Source organism: Vipera berus (genome assembly GCF_964194415.1).
Source record: "Vipera berus genome assembly, chromosome: Z".
In the NCBI taxonomy this organism is placed as follows: Eukaryota; Metazoa; Chordata; class Lepidosauria; order Squamata; family Viperidae; genus Vipera; species Vipera berus.
The window spans coordinates 26063814-26079360 of NC_138205.1; the positions used below are offsets into that span (position 1 = coordinate 26063814).

General features: G+C 38.2%; 1 protein-coding gene across 1 annotated transcript; it reads left to right on the forward strand.

Annotated features, from left to right (window-relative positions):
- Positions 1-480: 480 nt before the first annotated feature.
- Positions 481-3289, forward strand: LOC308678824 (olfactory receptor 5J3-like; the record flags this gene model as incomplete). Its single annotated transcript, XM_081346057.1, has 2 exons — positions 481-532; positions 2325-3289. The coding sequence occupies 2 exons, from the start codon at positions 481-483 to the stop codon at positions 3287-3289; spliced, it is 1017 nt and encodes a 338-aa protein (XP_081202183.1).
- Between the last annotated feature and the right edge of the window lie 12258 nt (positions 3290-15547).

The window sequence follows — 15547 nt, forward strand, 5'->3', positions numbered from 1 at the left end:
TTTACAAACAGCCTTTCCTGTTGGAGGCCTTGTCCACACTACTGCCACCTGGAACGGAGGCTTTTGTGGGCCTCTGGAAGTCCATTCTTGGCATCAGAGGCCTCATCCAGACCTCCATTGGCCAAACAGAGGCTGGAGACAGTGGCCACATGGCTTTGGAGTTGTGGGGAAGCATAAGATAGGCACTGCAAACACCACAAGAGTTCAAGCACCATTTCTCTACAAAAAAGGATGGGTGCCTGAATTCACACAATAATATGGCATACAGGAGCTTTCATTGACTCTCCTCTTTCTCAAAAGCAGGAATTGCAGCAGAGAGGAGACGGATCTTTTCAAGGTAAGTGATTCTGGCACAGCAGGAAGGGAGGGACAAGCATGAGGTATCTTAGTGGGTTGAAAAGACCTTTGGACCTGTTCTATTACTAGGGCCCCCATGGCCTTCCCCACCCTGAGATACCTTAACAAAACACACATTCACCTATGCATTTGATTGGCAAAGGTGTGGTGAAAGCAGGGAGTGATCTCATTCAAGGTAAGAGACTCACTCCCACAATTTTTTTAGTTATGAATGGAATGGGAAGGCTTCATTACATTCATAACTTGAGGATTACCTGTATTCCTTTAGGTAGAAACATAGCAACCCATTACTTAAGTGTTTAATAAAACAACAGTAACAGGTGGTTTCTATTTTCCTCTCATCTGAGCAGTTTTCTTGTTAAGATTGCAGAAGTGGTTTGCTTTTTCTTTCTTCTCAAGGCTGAGAAAGTGACTGGCTCAAAGTCACCAGGCTGACTTTGTGCATAAAGCAGAACTAGAATTCCCAGTCTCCTGGTTTCTAGCCTAGTGTGTAATCTTCAAAATCAAACTATCCCTCAGGTAGGATTAGAGGTTATTCAAAAGTGTTCTCAACTTCCCCCTACCTTTCATTCTTTAGGTTTTTTTTTGTGTGTGTGTTTATGTTTGTGGCTTAAACTTTGACTTCCAATGAAAAAAGGACAGGAAAAGCAAATCAAAATATCTTTGACATATTTACACTGTATTGTAGTTTAATCTGGGGATCGTGTATTCCCAACTGGTCTCTTCTGCATTGAATTCCAGAAGGAATAATGGTGACTTTTTATTATCTTTCTGCAAGAAAGGCTCCAGTGATTTAGACAAAGGTGGCAAAGATAAAGAGTGTTCTTGAGTACAGCAGAACAACTTCATAAAAGGAAAATGCATGTGCTGCCTGGACTAGAGGTCAGAAGAAAGACACCATTTTTAGGAATAAGCAGTTCTTTAATACAGGTTGGTTCTTCTTTCGCACTCTAGTGCCACATTCAACATAACAAACTAAAAGTGATTTAGAAACAGGGAAAGGCTTTCTCAGAATAATCTAACTTGATTATGACATTTCAGTTGGGTTATTTGGCATTACATATAGATTGTCATTGCAAATAATTTCCTTTTAGATGATCAGTAAGAATAATTCTACTCATTCTTAAAGTTCAGTGTTATTGCCTGCTGTTGCATGTCAGTATATTATGCATAAGCTGGTATTCAGAGCAAAATTAGTGGGCTGTACCTGCAGTGCTTTCTCAGAAAAAAAAAGTTAATTCTCTTAAAATTTTAAGACAATCTCCGCCATTTAGAAGAAACAAAGATGAGATATATATCATATATCTTTACACTAGATATATTTCAAAATCTACAATTATCTAATGTTTGCTTTTTCAAATTAATCACAACATGGCTAAAGTAAAAGAAATTATACACATAATTCAGTAGTCTAATTATTACTAGATGGAAGGTCAGAAAAAATCAGGATGGGAAAGGGAAGGGAAGGAAACCAATTTTGTCTAATTAAAAAGAAATGATAGGGCAATAGTTTAACATTTAATTTTTAAATGTCCTAAAATCTCTGCACTCTCCATAAACAGAAATTTATAATTATCTCTATCAGTCTTCTCCATAAGACCAGTTTTTCTTGATATGAAAGCATGATTTGTTGACATTAGCATAGAGAGTAATTTAATTTAAGAATTTTTTTTTATTCTTATGAAATATATTTTAATTTTCAAGTCTTGTACTTGGTGGATGTCACTTCATCAATCCCCAGGTGGATATATAAATTGATACTAAGTACAAGTACCTTTTAGAATAATTAATCAAAATGTCATGAAAACAGCTAAACATATCATGAAAATGAAAATCAACCCTTACATTTTGACTTTGATGAAAGAAATGAAATGAAATGTAATGTAGAACACTCAAACATAACACATTCACATGTAACTTTCAACTTTAATTTGAAGTTTCATTAATTTTGTTTCCTATTCTCACAGATCTTATGATTCCTAAGACATTTGAGTGGGAAAATCAGACTATAATAACAGAATTTATTCTTGTGGGACTCTCCAATGATCCAAAAATGCAAGATTTTCTTCTTTTCTTCTTCATGATCATATTTTTAGTCACCATCTTGGGGAATATGGTAATTATATTGGTGATCAAGTCTGAGTTTCACCTTCAGACTCCCATGTTCTTCTTTCTTAGCCATTTAGCTTTTGTTGACATCTGCTATTCCTCGGTCACTGTTCCCAAGATGCTGGCAAATTTTATTACAAAGCAGAAAACCATTTCCTGGGAAGGATGCATTGCACAGATTTTCTTTTTTCTACAAACCTCTTGCACAGAAGTATTCATCCTTTCAGCAATGGGTTATGATCGTTATGTTGCCATATGTAATCCACTTCATTACAACATATATTTGATGAAAGAGAAGTGCAATAAAATGATGGGTGGAGCATGGTTCCTGGGTTTCTTGGGTGCCATAGGGAATGTCCTGCCTTTGCTAGATCTCCATTTTTGTAACAAAAATATCATCAGACACTATAATTGTGAGCTTCCTTCACTCTTGCCCTTGTCTTGTGCAGAGACTCTCACTAATTATATTGTTCTTCTAATATTTGTGTTGGCATTTGGGTTCAGCTCATTTCTTTTCACCCTGGTCTCTTACATTAATATTATTTCATCCATTCTCAAAATAAAATCATCAGCAGGCAGGCAAAAAGCTTTTTCCACATGCAGCTCCCATCTTATTGTTGTTGGCCTATTTTACATTACAGTATTTGTTCGCTATATGAAGCCAAGTTCGGAATCACTCATTGATTTGGGCAAAGTAATCTCCATTCAATATAGCATTTTAACTCCTATGTTAAACCCTATTATCTATAGTTTGAAAAACAAACAGATCATATCTGGTGTGGTAAAACTCTTTGGAAAGTGTAGGGTCCTTTTTTTGTCATGAAAAAAAAATACTCACAACCCCTCATTTAATATGTCTATAAATTCAAAAATTAGAGAGAAAAAATAATCAATAACCTAGCTGAAGAGAGGGTTGCTACTTTCCACATGTCCTTTGCATTGGGAGTTATGGTCTGATATGATATATATATATATATATATATATATATATATATATATATATATATATATATATATATATATATATATATATATATATATATATATATATATAGGAAGCTGAAGCCACCAGCCTGAGCTTGACGGATGGGATTCCATCGAAACGTTGCTCCTACACCTTCAACTCTATGCGGGGAAAAACCCGAATGACCAAAGATCCAGATATATATATATATATATATACATATATATATACATATATACATACATACATATATATATATATATATATATATATATATATATATATATATATATATATATATATATATATATATATATATATATTCCTCCATAGAATGCATTGGTGTTTTTTCCTATTTTTTCTTTGAATTATGCAGTGCATATGAATGTTCCTAAACAATATGCATTTCTAAACCTATTTTATGTAGTTATATAAGATTAAGCAAACAGAATATGCAAAGTGTCTATATCATGATGCAATCAGCACATATATCTGAGAAATTAGAATCTATTATTTAATATCAGAATTTAAGAATTCTGATGTAATGTATTTTGTTTAGAAAATAACATTGGTTTTATATCTCTCTATGGTTGTCACTGAAAACAGTCTTAGCAAATATGTTACATGTATTTATCACAAAGCTAGTTTTCAGTTGCTATTGCTATCTTGACTGTCTTTCTAATCAAATTCCCTATAATATGATTCACATAGATAGATTTGCTGATGGAAGAATCAAATGGTCTTTTCTATGTGCTTTATGGACAATTTTTAATTTATTGCAAATAGCATAAAGGAATATTTTTTATTATTTTTCATAAATATATATCTTCTCAACAACTTTCCATTTTTATTTTTTAATAATTTAATAAATGTATTTTTGTTCTCAAAACTGTATTCTGAAAAAAGCTTTAATGTTTATACTCCACAGATGAGGGGTTATATGAGACCCAATTGGGTCCCAAGTAATGCATGCAAAACATCTCCAATACAATGTTCTTCTACTCAGAATCAGGATCTGATTTCAGAATAAAATTAGCAGGTCAGGAAGGCATACAGTAATGTGTTAAAAGTTCAAACCTTAAATTATTGAAATGTATTTAACGATACATATTGTTGCTTGTGGAATCTGTATACCCAAATAGGTTTAATTGCATGAATTCCAGAAGGAATGAAATATCTGCTCATGTTACTTTATGTTACAATACCTTACCTTACATTATATTACATTACATTAGATACTTTATTTGGCCAAGTATGTTTAGACACACAAGGAATGCACTTGGTGTACTTGTAAAACAACATTATTATTATTATTATTATTATTATTATTATTATTATTATTATTATTATTATTAATAATAATAATAATAATAATAATAATTCATTAGACATGAACTTCAGTCAACTGAACATTCTAATTGACTTGCGCTGATGCTTGCTGTAAGCATCCTAGGTATCAACCAGTTCTCTCCTTAAATTGAAGAAGTTCCGAGTAGCACAATTTTTTTTTTATTGAAAAGTTTTACAGTACATTTTATCTTTAACAATCCCCCCTCCCCCCACCCCTACCTAACCCTCCCTATCCCTCCCCCCCATTCCCCCCTCCCCCCTGACTTCCCAGAGCTAAGTACAAGGTATAAAAACAAAGAACAATCATAAACATCCATATGCTAACAACAATAAACTATTAATTCTATCGCCCTCTAGCTCATATAAAATGACTACAAGCAATACTAATATTACATATAAAAAGAAAAAGAAAAGAAAAAAGAGGAAAAAAAAACTTATTCAAATGCTAAATGAAACTTTTTAGTCCCATATTTGTTCTGGATATAATCAATCCACTTTTTCCACTCCATAATATAACGTTCTTGCGAATGATCTTTCAAGTAAGCCGAAATCTTTGCCATTTCCGCCAGGTCAGAAACCTTTAGAGTCCATTCTTCTATAGTCGGCAGTTCCTCCTTTTTCCAATATTGACCTATTAAGAGTCTTGCTGCTGTAATTAAATTCAACATCAACTTAATGTCCACAACAGTAGCATCTGTAATTATGCCCAGCAAAAACAATTGCGGACAAAACTTTATCCTTTGCTTAAAGATCTTCTGCATATTCCACCAAATTTTTATCCAAAAAGCCTTAACCTTTTTGCAGGTCCACCATATATGAAAATACGTTGCATCTTCACCACCACATCTCCAACATTTAGGTTGATAATTCGGATACATACTTGCAAGCTTTTTAGGATCTAAATGCCATCTATAAAACATTTTATAAAAGTTCTCTCTTAGGTTTTGGGCTTGCGTAAATTTTACGTTCCTCACCCAGATCTTTTCCCACGTATCCATTGTAATAACTTCTTGGATGTTCTGGGCCCATTTTATCATACAATCTTTAACAAGTTCTGTTTCTGAGTCAATATCTATCAATGCAAGATAAATCCGTTTGATATGTGCTGGACCCTGATTTCTAATTTGCTTTATCAAATTTTCATCAGTCATTGAGAAACCAATTTTCTGATCTTCTTTCCACCTGGCACGTAATTGAGTATATTGGAACCAAGTTTGAACGATCTTCTCATCTCGCAAGATATTGTACGGCTTCAAACACCAGACGTTCCTTTCCAAGCTTAAGATCTCCTTATACGTAGTCACATCATGTTTGAAGCCAACATTTATGTTTTCTATTGCATGTTTCGGGATTGCCCACAACGGCATCTTGTGGTCTAACTTATGTCTATACTTCTTCCAAACTCTCAACAATGCCTGTCTTAAAATATGCACTTTAAACACATTATCTACCTTCTTATCATACAACAAATATGCATGCCAGCCAAATAACAAGTCGTGGCCCTCAAGATTTAATAATCTCCCTTGTGTCAAATTAATCCAATCACTTATTCCTAACAACGCAGCAGCTTCATAATATAATTTAAGATTAGGCATTTTAAGACCACCTCTTTCACGAGTATCCTGCATAATCTTGAGTTTAACTCGTGGCCTTTTCCCTGCCCACACAAATTTATTGATACCCCGTTGCCATTCTTCCAAATTAGAGTCTTTTTTAAGGACCGGTATCATTTGGAATAAAAATAAAAATTTAGGCAGGACATTCATTTTCACTGCTGCAATTCTTCCCAGCAAAGACAATTGCAATTTTTCCCAGCTCTCCAGTTCTTTTTGAATTTTCCCCCATAACTTTTCATAATTATTTTTATATAACTTTGCATTAGAGGGTGACAAATACACCCCCAAATATTTAACCCTTTTAACAATCTCAAATCCAGTTAATCCTTCTAAAAGGGCCTTTTACGGTGCTGTCATATTTTTGGCCAAAATTTTTGTTTTTTGTACATTAACCTTAAATCCAGAAACCTTCCCATATTGCATTATTATCTCCATCAGGTCCACAACAGAGTTTTCTGGCTGGGTCACCGTAACAACCAGATCATCTGCAAACGCCCTCAATCTATAATCCTGATCTCTAATTTGAATACCCTTAATTTTTTCCGAGTTCCGTATTTTTATCAATAATATCTCCAATGTTAAAACAAATAATAAAGGTGATAATGGACACCCTTGTCTTGTGCCCTTCTCAATATTGCATACTTCAGTCAGACTATTGTTAACTATTATTCGGGCAGTTTGTTTTTGATATAATGCCCTAATTGGTTGTAAAAATTTATCCCCAAAATTCATTTTATCTAAGACTTTCATCAAAAATTGCCAGTCCAATTGATCAAAAGCTTTTTCAGCATCTAAAAAAATTAGCGCCGCAGGGATCTGGTTGTTCCTTTCCAAAAACTCCACCACATCTACTATATGCCTCACATTATTTTTCATTTGTCTACCACTAATAAACCCAGTTTGATCCCCATGAATCATCTGTTGCAAAACCCTCATCAATCTGTTAGCTAACACCTTAGCAAATATCTTGTAGTCTGTATTTAAAAGTGATATTGGTCTGTAGTTTTTAACTTGAGTAGCATCTTGATCTTCCTTCGGAATCAAAGAAATAAAAGCAGTTCTCCAAGACGGAGGCACCCTTCCCCCCCCCTCTGAATTGTCTGAAACAATTCCCTTAATGGCTTTATCAGCTCCAATTGTAATTTTTTGTAGTAGACCGCAGTCAGACCATCCGTATCCACCTTCAGTTCCTTAATTGCTACAAGAATTTCTTCTTCTGTTATCAATTGATTGATCTCCTCCTTTTGTTCTTGTGTAAGAACCGGGATGCTAGCATTCTTCAAATATACATCAATATCTGTTTCATTAATCTTCTCCTTAGCATATAGTTTAGAATAAAAATCCACAAAGGCTCCCTTAATAAGATCCTGTTGAAACACAACTTTTCCTTTGTATTCAATTTTATCTATATTAGAAGCCCTTTGTTTTTTCCTTAACCTGTAGGCTAACCACCTACCTGGTTTATTGGCATTGCAGAAAGTATTATGCCTAGCAAACCGTAGATTAGTTGCCACCTGATCAGCCATCAACTTATCAAATTGTCCTCTTAGCAGGTTAATGACCTCCTTAATCTTCACATCTGATGGGTTCAAAATTAGGGCCTTTTCTTTTTCCCTAATTTCATTCTCCAGTTCTTTCCTTCTAACTTCCAAATTACGTCTATATTTATTGTTCATATATATCAACACCCCTCTCATATAGGCTTTGCTAGCATCCCAAACCATATCCATAGAGGTATCCTTATTCATATTAATTTCAAAGAAATCCTTCATCTGCTTTTTACATTCTTCCGTATTTCTCTGGTTTCTAAACAAATTCTCATTTACGCGCCAGGAGCGCCTATCTCTATTGTCCTTGTTGATCTCTAACCAAACTGGACTATGGTCAGATATAGTTCTTGCACAAATCTTTACCTTCTTGATCCTAGAAAAAAGTCATTAGTCAGTAATATAAAGTCAATCCTGGAAAAAGATTGATGTCTATCAGAAAAAAAAGTATAATCCTTTTCATGTAGGTGTGTTTCTCGCCAAATGTCTCGCAATTCCAAATCATCCTTCATTTCAAAAAAAGATTTAGGCAATCTAGCATGACTCGGGGCACGCTTAAAAAAACCAGCTTTATCCAGCTGTACGTCTAGGACACCATTCCAATCTCCCATAAAAATAAAAGATTTATAATCCAGCTGGGTAATCTTTGTATGTAGTAAATTAAAAAAATCCGCTTGTTGTTGATTAGGAGCATACAGTCCAACTAAAAGCGTTTTTTTGCCTTCTAACAGCAAATCTATCATAACATATCTTCCTTGCTTATCTACTTCGATTAGTTCCGCTGTCAAAGTACTCTTAACATAGATAACCACTCCATTTTTCTTATTCATTACAGAAGCAATAAATTGCGTGTCCAGCCTTGAGTTCAACAAATACTTTTGGTCCATAACCCTAATATGCGTTCCTTGCAAACAAATAACATCAGTCTTAAATTGTTTTAAATATTGAAAAACTTTCTTTCTCTTCTGTGGTGAATTTAGTCCATTAACGTTCCAGGTTAGGAACTTAGTTGCCATTCTTGACGTCCCGAAGCTTCTGGAGCACGTCTGCCAGGACCCCTGTAACTTCCTTAGGCCGCGCCCCTCCCCGAGTAGCACAATTTTTTGTAGCATTGCTGGAGTTATTGCAGGAAACTGAAGCTTCTTGATGTATTTTGCAAAATTTTTGGACATAGTTCCCAGTGCCCCGATGACAATGGGTATCACCATTACATGTTTCATCCATAATTGTGCAGTTTCAATGGCCAGGTCGCAATATTTCATAATTTTTTCCAGTTCTTTTTCTTCATCTCTGGTACAGTGATATCAATCATATCAATTATTATTATTATCATTAAACATAAGCATCAGTCAACTGAACATTCAAATTGACTGGCACTGATGGTTGACACGGGTTGCTGCCAGCATCCTAGTTGTTGTTGTTGTTGTTGTTGTTGTTGTTGTTGTTGTTGTTGTTGTTGTTGTTGTTATTATTATTATTATTATTATTATTATTATTATTATTATTATTATTATTATTATTATTATTTAATGTACAGCCAATAATAATAATAATAATAATAATAATAATAATAATAATAATAATAATAATAATAATAATAATAATAATAATAATAATTTTATTTGTATACTGCCCTTCTCCTGAAGGACTCAGGGCGGTGAAACAGGGCAACATATAAAAGTACAAAGATACAAAAGTTAAAAAAGAATTAAACGAAATGCCCAAGCTAAAACAATAGGAAATATATTTACAACAACAATAAAATCCCAACCCATCCCCCATCAGGCCTGGCCGGCTTGTTCGAACAAATAAGTCTTCAGATCACGCCGGAAGGAGTGAAGGTCGGGCGCCATCCGGAGCGCAACTGGCAACCGATTCCATAAATCCGGGGCGCCCACAGAGAAGGAGGGCCACCAGACGACATTCTCTGACCGGTGGCACCCTGAGGAGGCCCTCTCTGTGGGAATGCACAGGGCGGAGGGAAGTTGATGCCAGCAGCAGGTGATCCCTGAGGTACTCCGGACCCATGCCATGTAGGGCCTTGAAAACCATTACCAGAACCTTGAATCTCACTCGGAAGACAACTGGGAGCCAATGCAGCTCACGGAGCAGAGGTGTAACATGGGAGTATCGGGAGACTACCAGCACAACTCTTGCGGCTGCATTCTGTACCAGTTGGAGCCTCCGAGTGGTCCTCAAGGGCAGCCCCATGTTGAGAGCGTTGCAGTAGTCTAAATGAGAGGTCACGAGCGCATGAGTGACCATATGCAGGGCATCCCGGTCTAGATAGGGCCGCAACTGGCGCACCAGGCGAACCTGGGCGAAGGCCCCCCTAGTCACAGTTATTATGTGGTCTTCCAGAGTAAGCTGTGAATCTAGGAGGACTCCCAAGTTGCGAGCCCTATCTACGGGGGGTAATAACTCACCCCCCCATAGAAAGAGATGGAATATTCTGAATATCCCGAGATGCCGGTACGTACAGCCACTCAGTCTTGAGTTGAAGCCTGTTCCTCCCCATCCAGACCCGAACCGCTTCCAGGCAATGGGACATCATGTCGACGGCATCATTGGGGTGGTTTGGGATTGAAATAAAAAGCTGGGTATCATCAGTGTACTGATGATACCCAACTACAAAACCACGAATGATCTCACCCAGCGGTTTCATGTAGATGTTGAACAGGAGAGGCAAAAGGACCAACCCCTGAGGAACTCCACAAGCGAGAGGCCTCGAGGTCGACCTTTGCCCCCCTGCCAACACCGACTGTGAACGTCCCAGGAGATAGGAGGAGAACCACTGAAAAACTGTGCCTCCCACTCCCAATCCCCTGAGATGCCGCAGCAGGATACCATGGTCGATGGTATCGAAAGCCGCTGAGAGGTCTAATAGGACTAGGACAGAGGAATATCCCCTGTCCCGGGCCCTCCAGAGATCATTCACCAGAGCGACCAATGCCGTCTCCGTGCTGTACCCGGGCCTGAAACCCGATTGGTACGGGTCTAGATAATCCGCTTCATCCAGAACCAGAGGGAGCTGATGCGCCACCACACTCTCAACAACCTTCGCAAGAAAGCGAAGGTGGGAGACCGGACGAAAGTTATTTAACACAGCTGGGTCCAAGGCAGGCTCCTTGAGGAGAGGTCTCACCACCGCCTCCTTCAAGACGGCGGGGAAACTGCCCTCACTCAAAGAGGCAGATATAACCGCCTGGAACCAGCCTTGTGTCCCCTCCTGAGCCACATAAACCAGCCAGGAATGGCACGGGTCCAATAAACATGTGGTGGAGCTCAACCTCCCCATAATCCTGTCCACTTCCTCCAGAGTCACAGGATCAAACTCCTCCCAGATAACATTGACAAGACCATCCGTGTCCTGATCGTCAGACTCTGCCCAGTCGGAGTCCAGACCAGTCTGAATCCGAGCAATTTTGTCCGACAGATGTTGACTAAACTCCTCAGCATGACCCTGCAAGGGTTCCTCCCTCACCTCCTGATTAAGGAGGGAGCAGGTCACCCTGAACAGCGCGGCCGGGCGGTTATCTGCGGACGCGATAAGGGTAGCGAAGTGATTAGACCTTGCCGCCCTTATCGCTGCGAGATAAGACCTAATATAGGTTCTTCGGTCGGATTCAGATCGGCTGGACCTCCAACAGCTCTCTAGGTCCCGTCTCTGACGCTTCATCTCCCGAAGCTCCACGGAAAACCATGGAGCTCGCTGGGATCTGTACCAGGTCAGGGGCCGCAAGGGTACAACTCGGTCAAGTGCCTCCGTGGCTGCCCTTTCCCAGGCTTCCACTAAGGCATCCACCGAGTTGTGAGCAATGGAGGCAGGTGGGGACCCCAGCGCTGCCTGGAACCTATCAGGGTCAATTAAGCGCCTGGGGCAGAACCATCTATTTGGCTCCACACACCCATGGAGGGGAGAGGCAAAACAGAAGACCAGCCGCAGGAGATGATGATTGGTCCATGACAGGGGCATAACAATTGGGGAGCCCCCACCAAGATCATCTAACCACCGTCCAGATAAGAAAACCAAGTCAAGGGTGTGGCCTCTCACATGAGTCGGTCCATGAATTATTTGCGTCAGGTCCATGGCCATCATGGAAGCCATGAACTCCCGAGCTAACTCAGATGATCCTCCCAGGGATGGTAGATTGAAGTCACCCAAAACTATAAGTTTGGGGAACTCAATCACCAACCCCGAGAGGATGTTGAGAAGCTCAGGCAGGGCTGCTGCTGCGCGACTAGGCGAAAGGTACATCAGCAGCAAGCCCAACTGCGCCCTAGGACCACATCTCAGGAGGAGAGACTCACACCCGGCTATCTGGAGAATGGTGGCCTCCCGTGGACACAAGGTCTCCCTCATAACTACCACCACTCCCCCGCCCCTACCCTGAGCCCGGGGCCGGTGTAGCACCCGGAAACCTGGTGGGCAAAGATCAACCAGAGGGATACCACCCTCTGGGCCCAACCAAGTCTCCGTGATACAAGCCAGGTCCGCATGCTCACCCTCAACCATATCCCGGACGAGGGGAACCTTATTAACAAGTACAAGTACACCAGCCGGAGCTCAGGTGGCTGCACATCCTCACTCCCGGGACCTCAGGGTGAAAGCTTGTAAATAGCGGAGATGCCCTCCCGGATATCGATACGGCCCTCTGTTCGGATAGATAGATAGATAGATAGATAGATAGATAGATAGATAGATAGATAGATAGATAGATAGATAGATAGATAGATAGATAGATAAGTGTTCAGCAGAGTGATGGCATGAGAAAAAAACCTGTCCCTGGGTCTTGGCATACAATACCCTAAGCTAACCTAACCCTAACCCTATAGCGCTGTCCTAACAGAAGGAATTGATACCATTTATACTCCGGTTATGAGGGGTCTGCAGATATTTTCTCAGCCCTTCTCAAGTCCAAAAATTTGCAGGAAGTACATAAATATCAGCTTGGCCATTCATACCCCCCTAGATGATAATGATAATGGGAATAGAATAGAATAGAATAGAATAGAATAGAATAGAATAGAATAGAATAGAATAGAATAGAATAGAATAGAATAGAATAGAATAGAATAGAATAGAATAGAATAGAATAGAATAGAATAGAATAGAATAGAATCTTTATTTAGAGTGAGGGGTAGTGTCACTCTCTTACCAAAGCATCTCACATCACAAATGGAACTTTCCTTTCCTTCTAATATAAGGATACCTGAGTCTCAGACACATCATGTAACAATCTAGCTCTCTAGATTGGTTATAATGCTGTGGAACCTGGAAGAAAAGAATTGCTGAGAACAAGCAGCAGCTAGGTGGATTGATTCCCTTACACTGGCAATGGATACGCAATTTGAAGATCTAAAGGACCAAATTAAAAATGCATCATTATGGATAAAATGCTTCTATGTATTTGCTAGCAATGATATGATGGCAACAATGAATTAATCAATGAAGATAAATGGATGTTTCATATTGTTCTGTTGATATATATTTATTATATATTAAATTCAAAACAAGATAATCTTTCTCTGATATTTTTTGTGCATCTGCACACACAAACATATATGATTCATCTAATTTCAAAATTTATTTTAATACTAGATGGTAAGAACATTTGCACAGACATTGAAATATCATTTTGTAAATTTATTTCTCAAAGAATGTATCCTGAAATATATATTATATTAAAGCAAGTAATCATTTTTTTCAAAGATACTTTTCTAAATGTAAGTGTATAAGAATTGAGCTTAAACACTAAAACAAATGGAGTAGTCAATAAATTATATGTAATATGCAGAATGCAATGCCCCACACAATTTTGCACAAGCCTAAGGTGGGAGCTGCACTGGCTACCAATCTGCTTCCAAGTACATGTGGAGGGTGGTATTATGTTTTTTATGTTGTGGTTTGTACTGTTATACAGAATCATCTATGTATGAGTTGGGTGGCCATATACATTTGTCTAATAAATAATAAATTATAATTAGAAATTTGAGGCAGTAGGGTTAGCTTGGGCTACTTCTTCCGAAGCTTGGAAGAAGGCAAGAGTAAGCCACTTCTGAAATGTTGCTAAGAAAACTGCAGGGACATGTCCAGACAATTGTCATGTATCAACACTGACTGGAAAGAGGGGGGAAGGAAAGAAGTGAGAAAAAGAACCATAATAAATATAAAAATATTAAAACATTAAACTCAAAATAAATTAATAATACATTTTCTTATAACAATGTTAAGTTTTGCTCTTAGACCACTGATATACATTGGGGCTTTATCTTTTATAATGATAATTCTGACATTGCTGTTTTTTAGCAATATTTCCTGATGCCCTGAGTGGTTTTACTAGATGTTATAAGTCTTCTGGATAACTAAGACTCAAAATCTTATATTCAAATATCCTTATCTGTCCTAGTCCATATGTTTCAGCACATGGAGAGTAAGATTGTGGCTTTCCTCAGTAGCATCTTCAGCAGCCTTCTATTTTCAACAGATTGATGGAGCAGGGTCAGACTACAAGCTTTGTCTCTTTTGTATTTGTATGCATCAACATAGTACACGTACAGAAGGTTGCAGCTTATGTCATGACCCCCTTGATTCTTCTTTCACCATTCTGACTCCTTCCTTCTCCTCATCTCCACAACTGGTTGTGCTTATGAAAGATATTAAAGTCTACTATCCAGAGTGCTTTTATTAAACTTTCATGATAAATTATACCTGCTATAGTTTTATTCCTTGCCTTTGATATTTTAGGATACCATACCATTATATACTTACTGGACCTGAAACTAGGACACAATTTCACCAAAATGTCTGCAGAAATAAGCAGCCTGGCCTAATAGAGTCCCCCATACCCCCAACCACCAAGAGATGAGAATGATGCCCCAGTAATGGAAATAAATTAATATTTCAATGAGGACTATTGCTTATTTTAATTCAGTTCTTCACTCTTGGTTGGGTAACCTTATTTGTTCCTCTCTTAAAAGTGCATATTTAATCTCAACAATTCTATTTGCACAACCCTCAATATTCATGAAGATCCTTGAGATCCCATAACACTTGACAAGAAAGCTGTAGTTAGTGTTATGTTGTGGGCTCTGATGAGCAGGAATGAAGACACAGCTGAGTACAGAGAAACTCATTTTTTTTAATTAAAGCTGGAACTGTACTGAGAACTTGGGTGCACCCCGCCACAATATATAGCCAGACCCTCTGGTAGCAACCAATTGGATTAAACCCATGCTTGCCCCCCAAAGTTGACCAATTGCAGGACCGGAGATGTCCTGTCTGGGTTGCTGGAGAACACACATGGTGAGGTACCACAAGCCCAGTACATAACAGTTAGGATGATATTAAAAATAGAATTTAAGGGTAGTCTTCTCAAGTAGGTTGGAGTCTTTGATATGTGGCTGCAAATCAATACTATCACTTGGTGATTGCCTGGACTCATCCCTCAGCAAATTTATATGTGTTTGTGTGTATAAACTGTTCCTTTAAATGAAATAAAAGATAGGAAAAACAAAGCAAAATATCTTTACTGTAATATGTCTACCCTTCATCAATTTAAATTTGTGAACAGTATACTCCCAATTGATTTCATGTGCCCTGA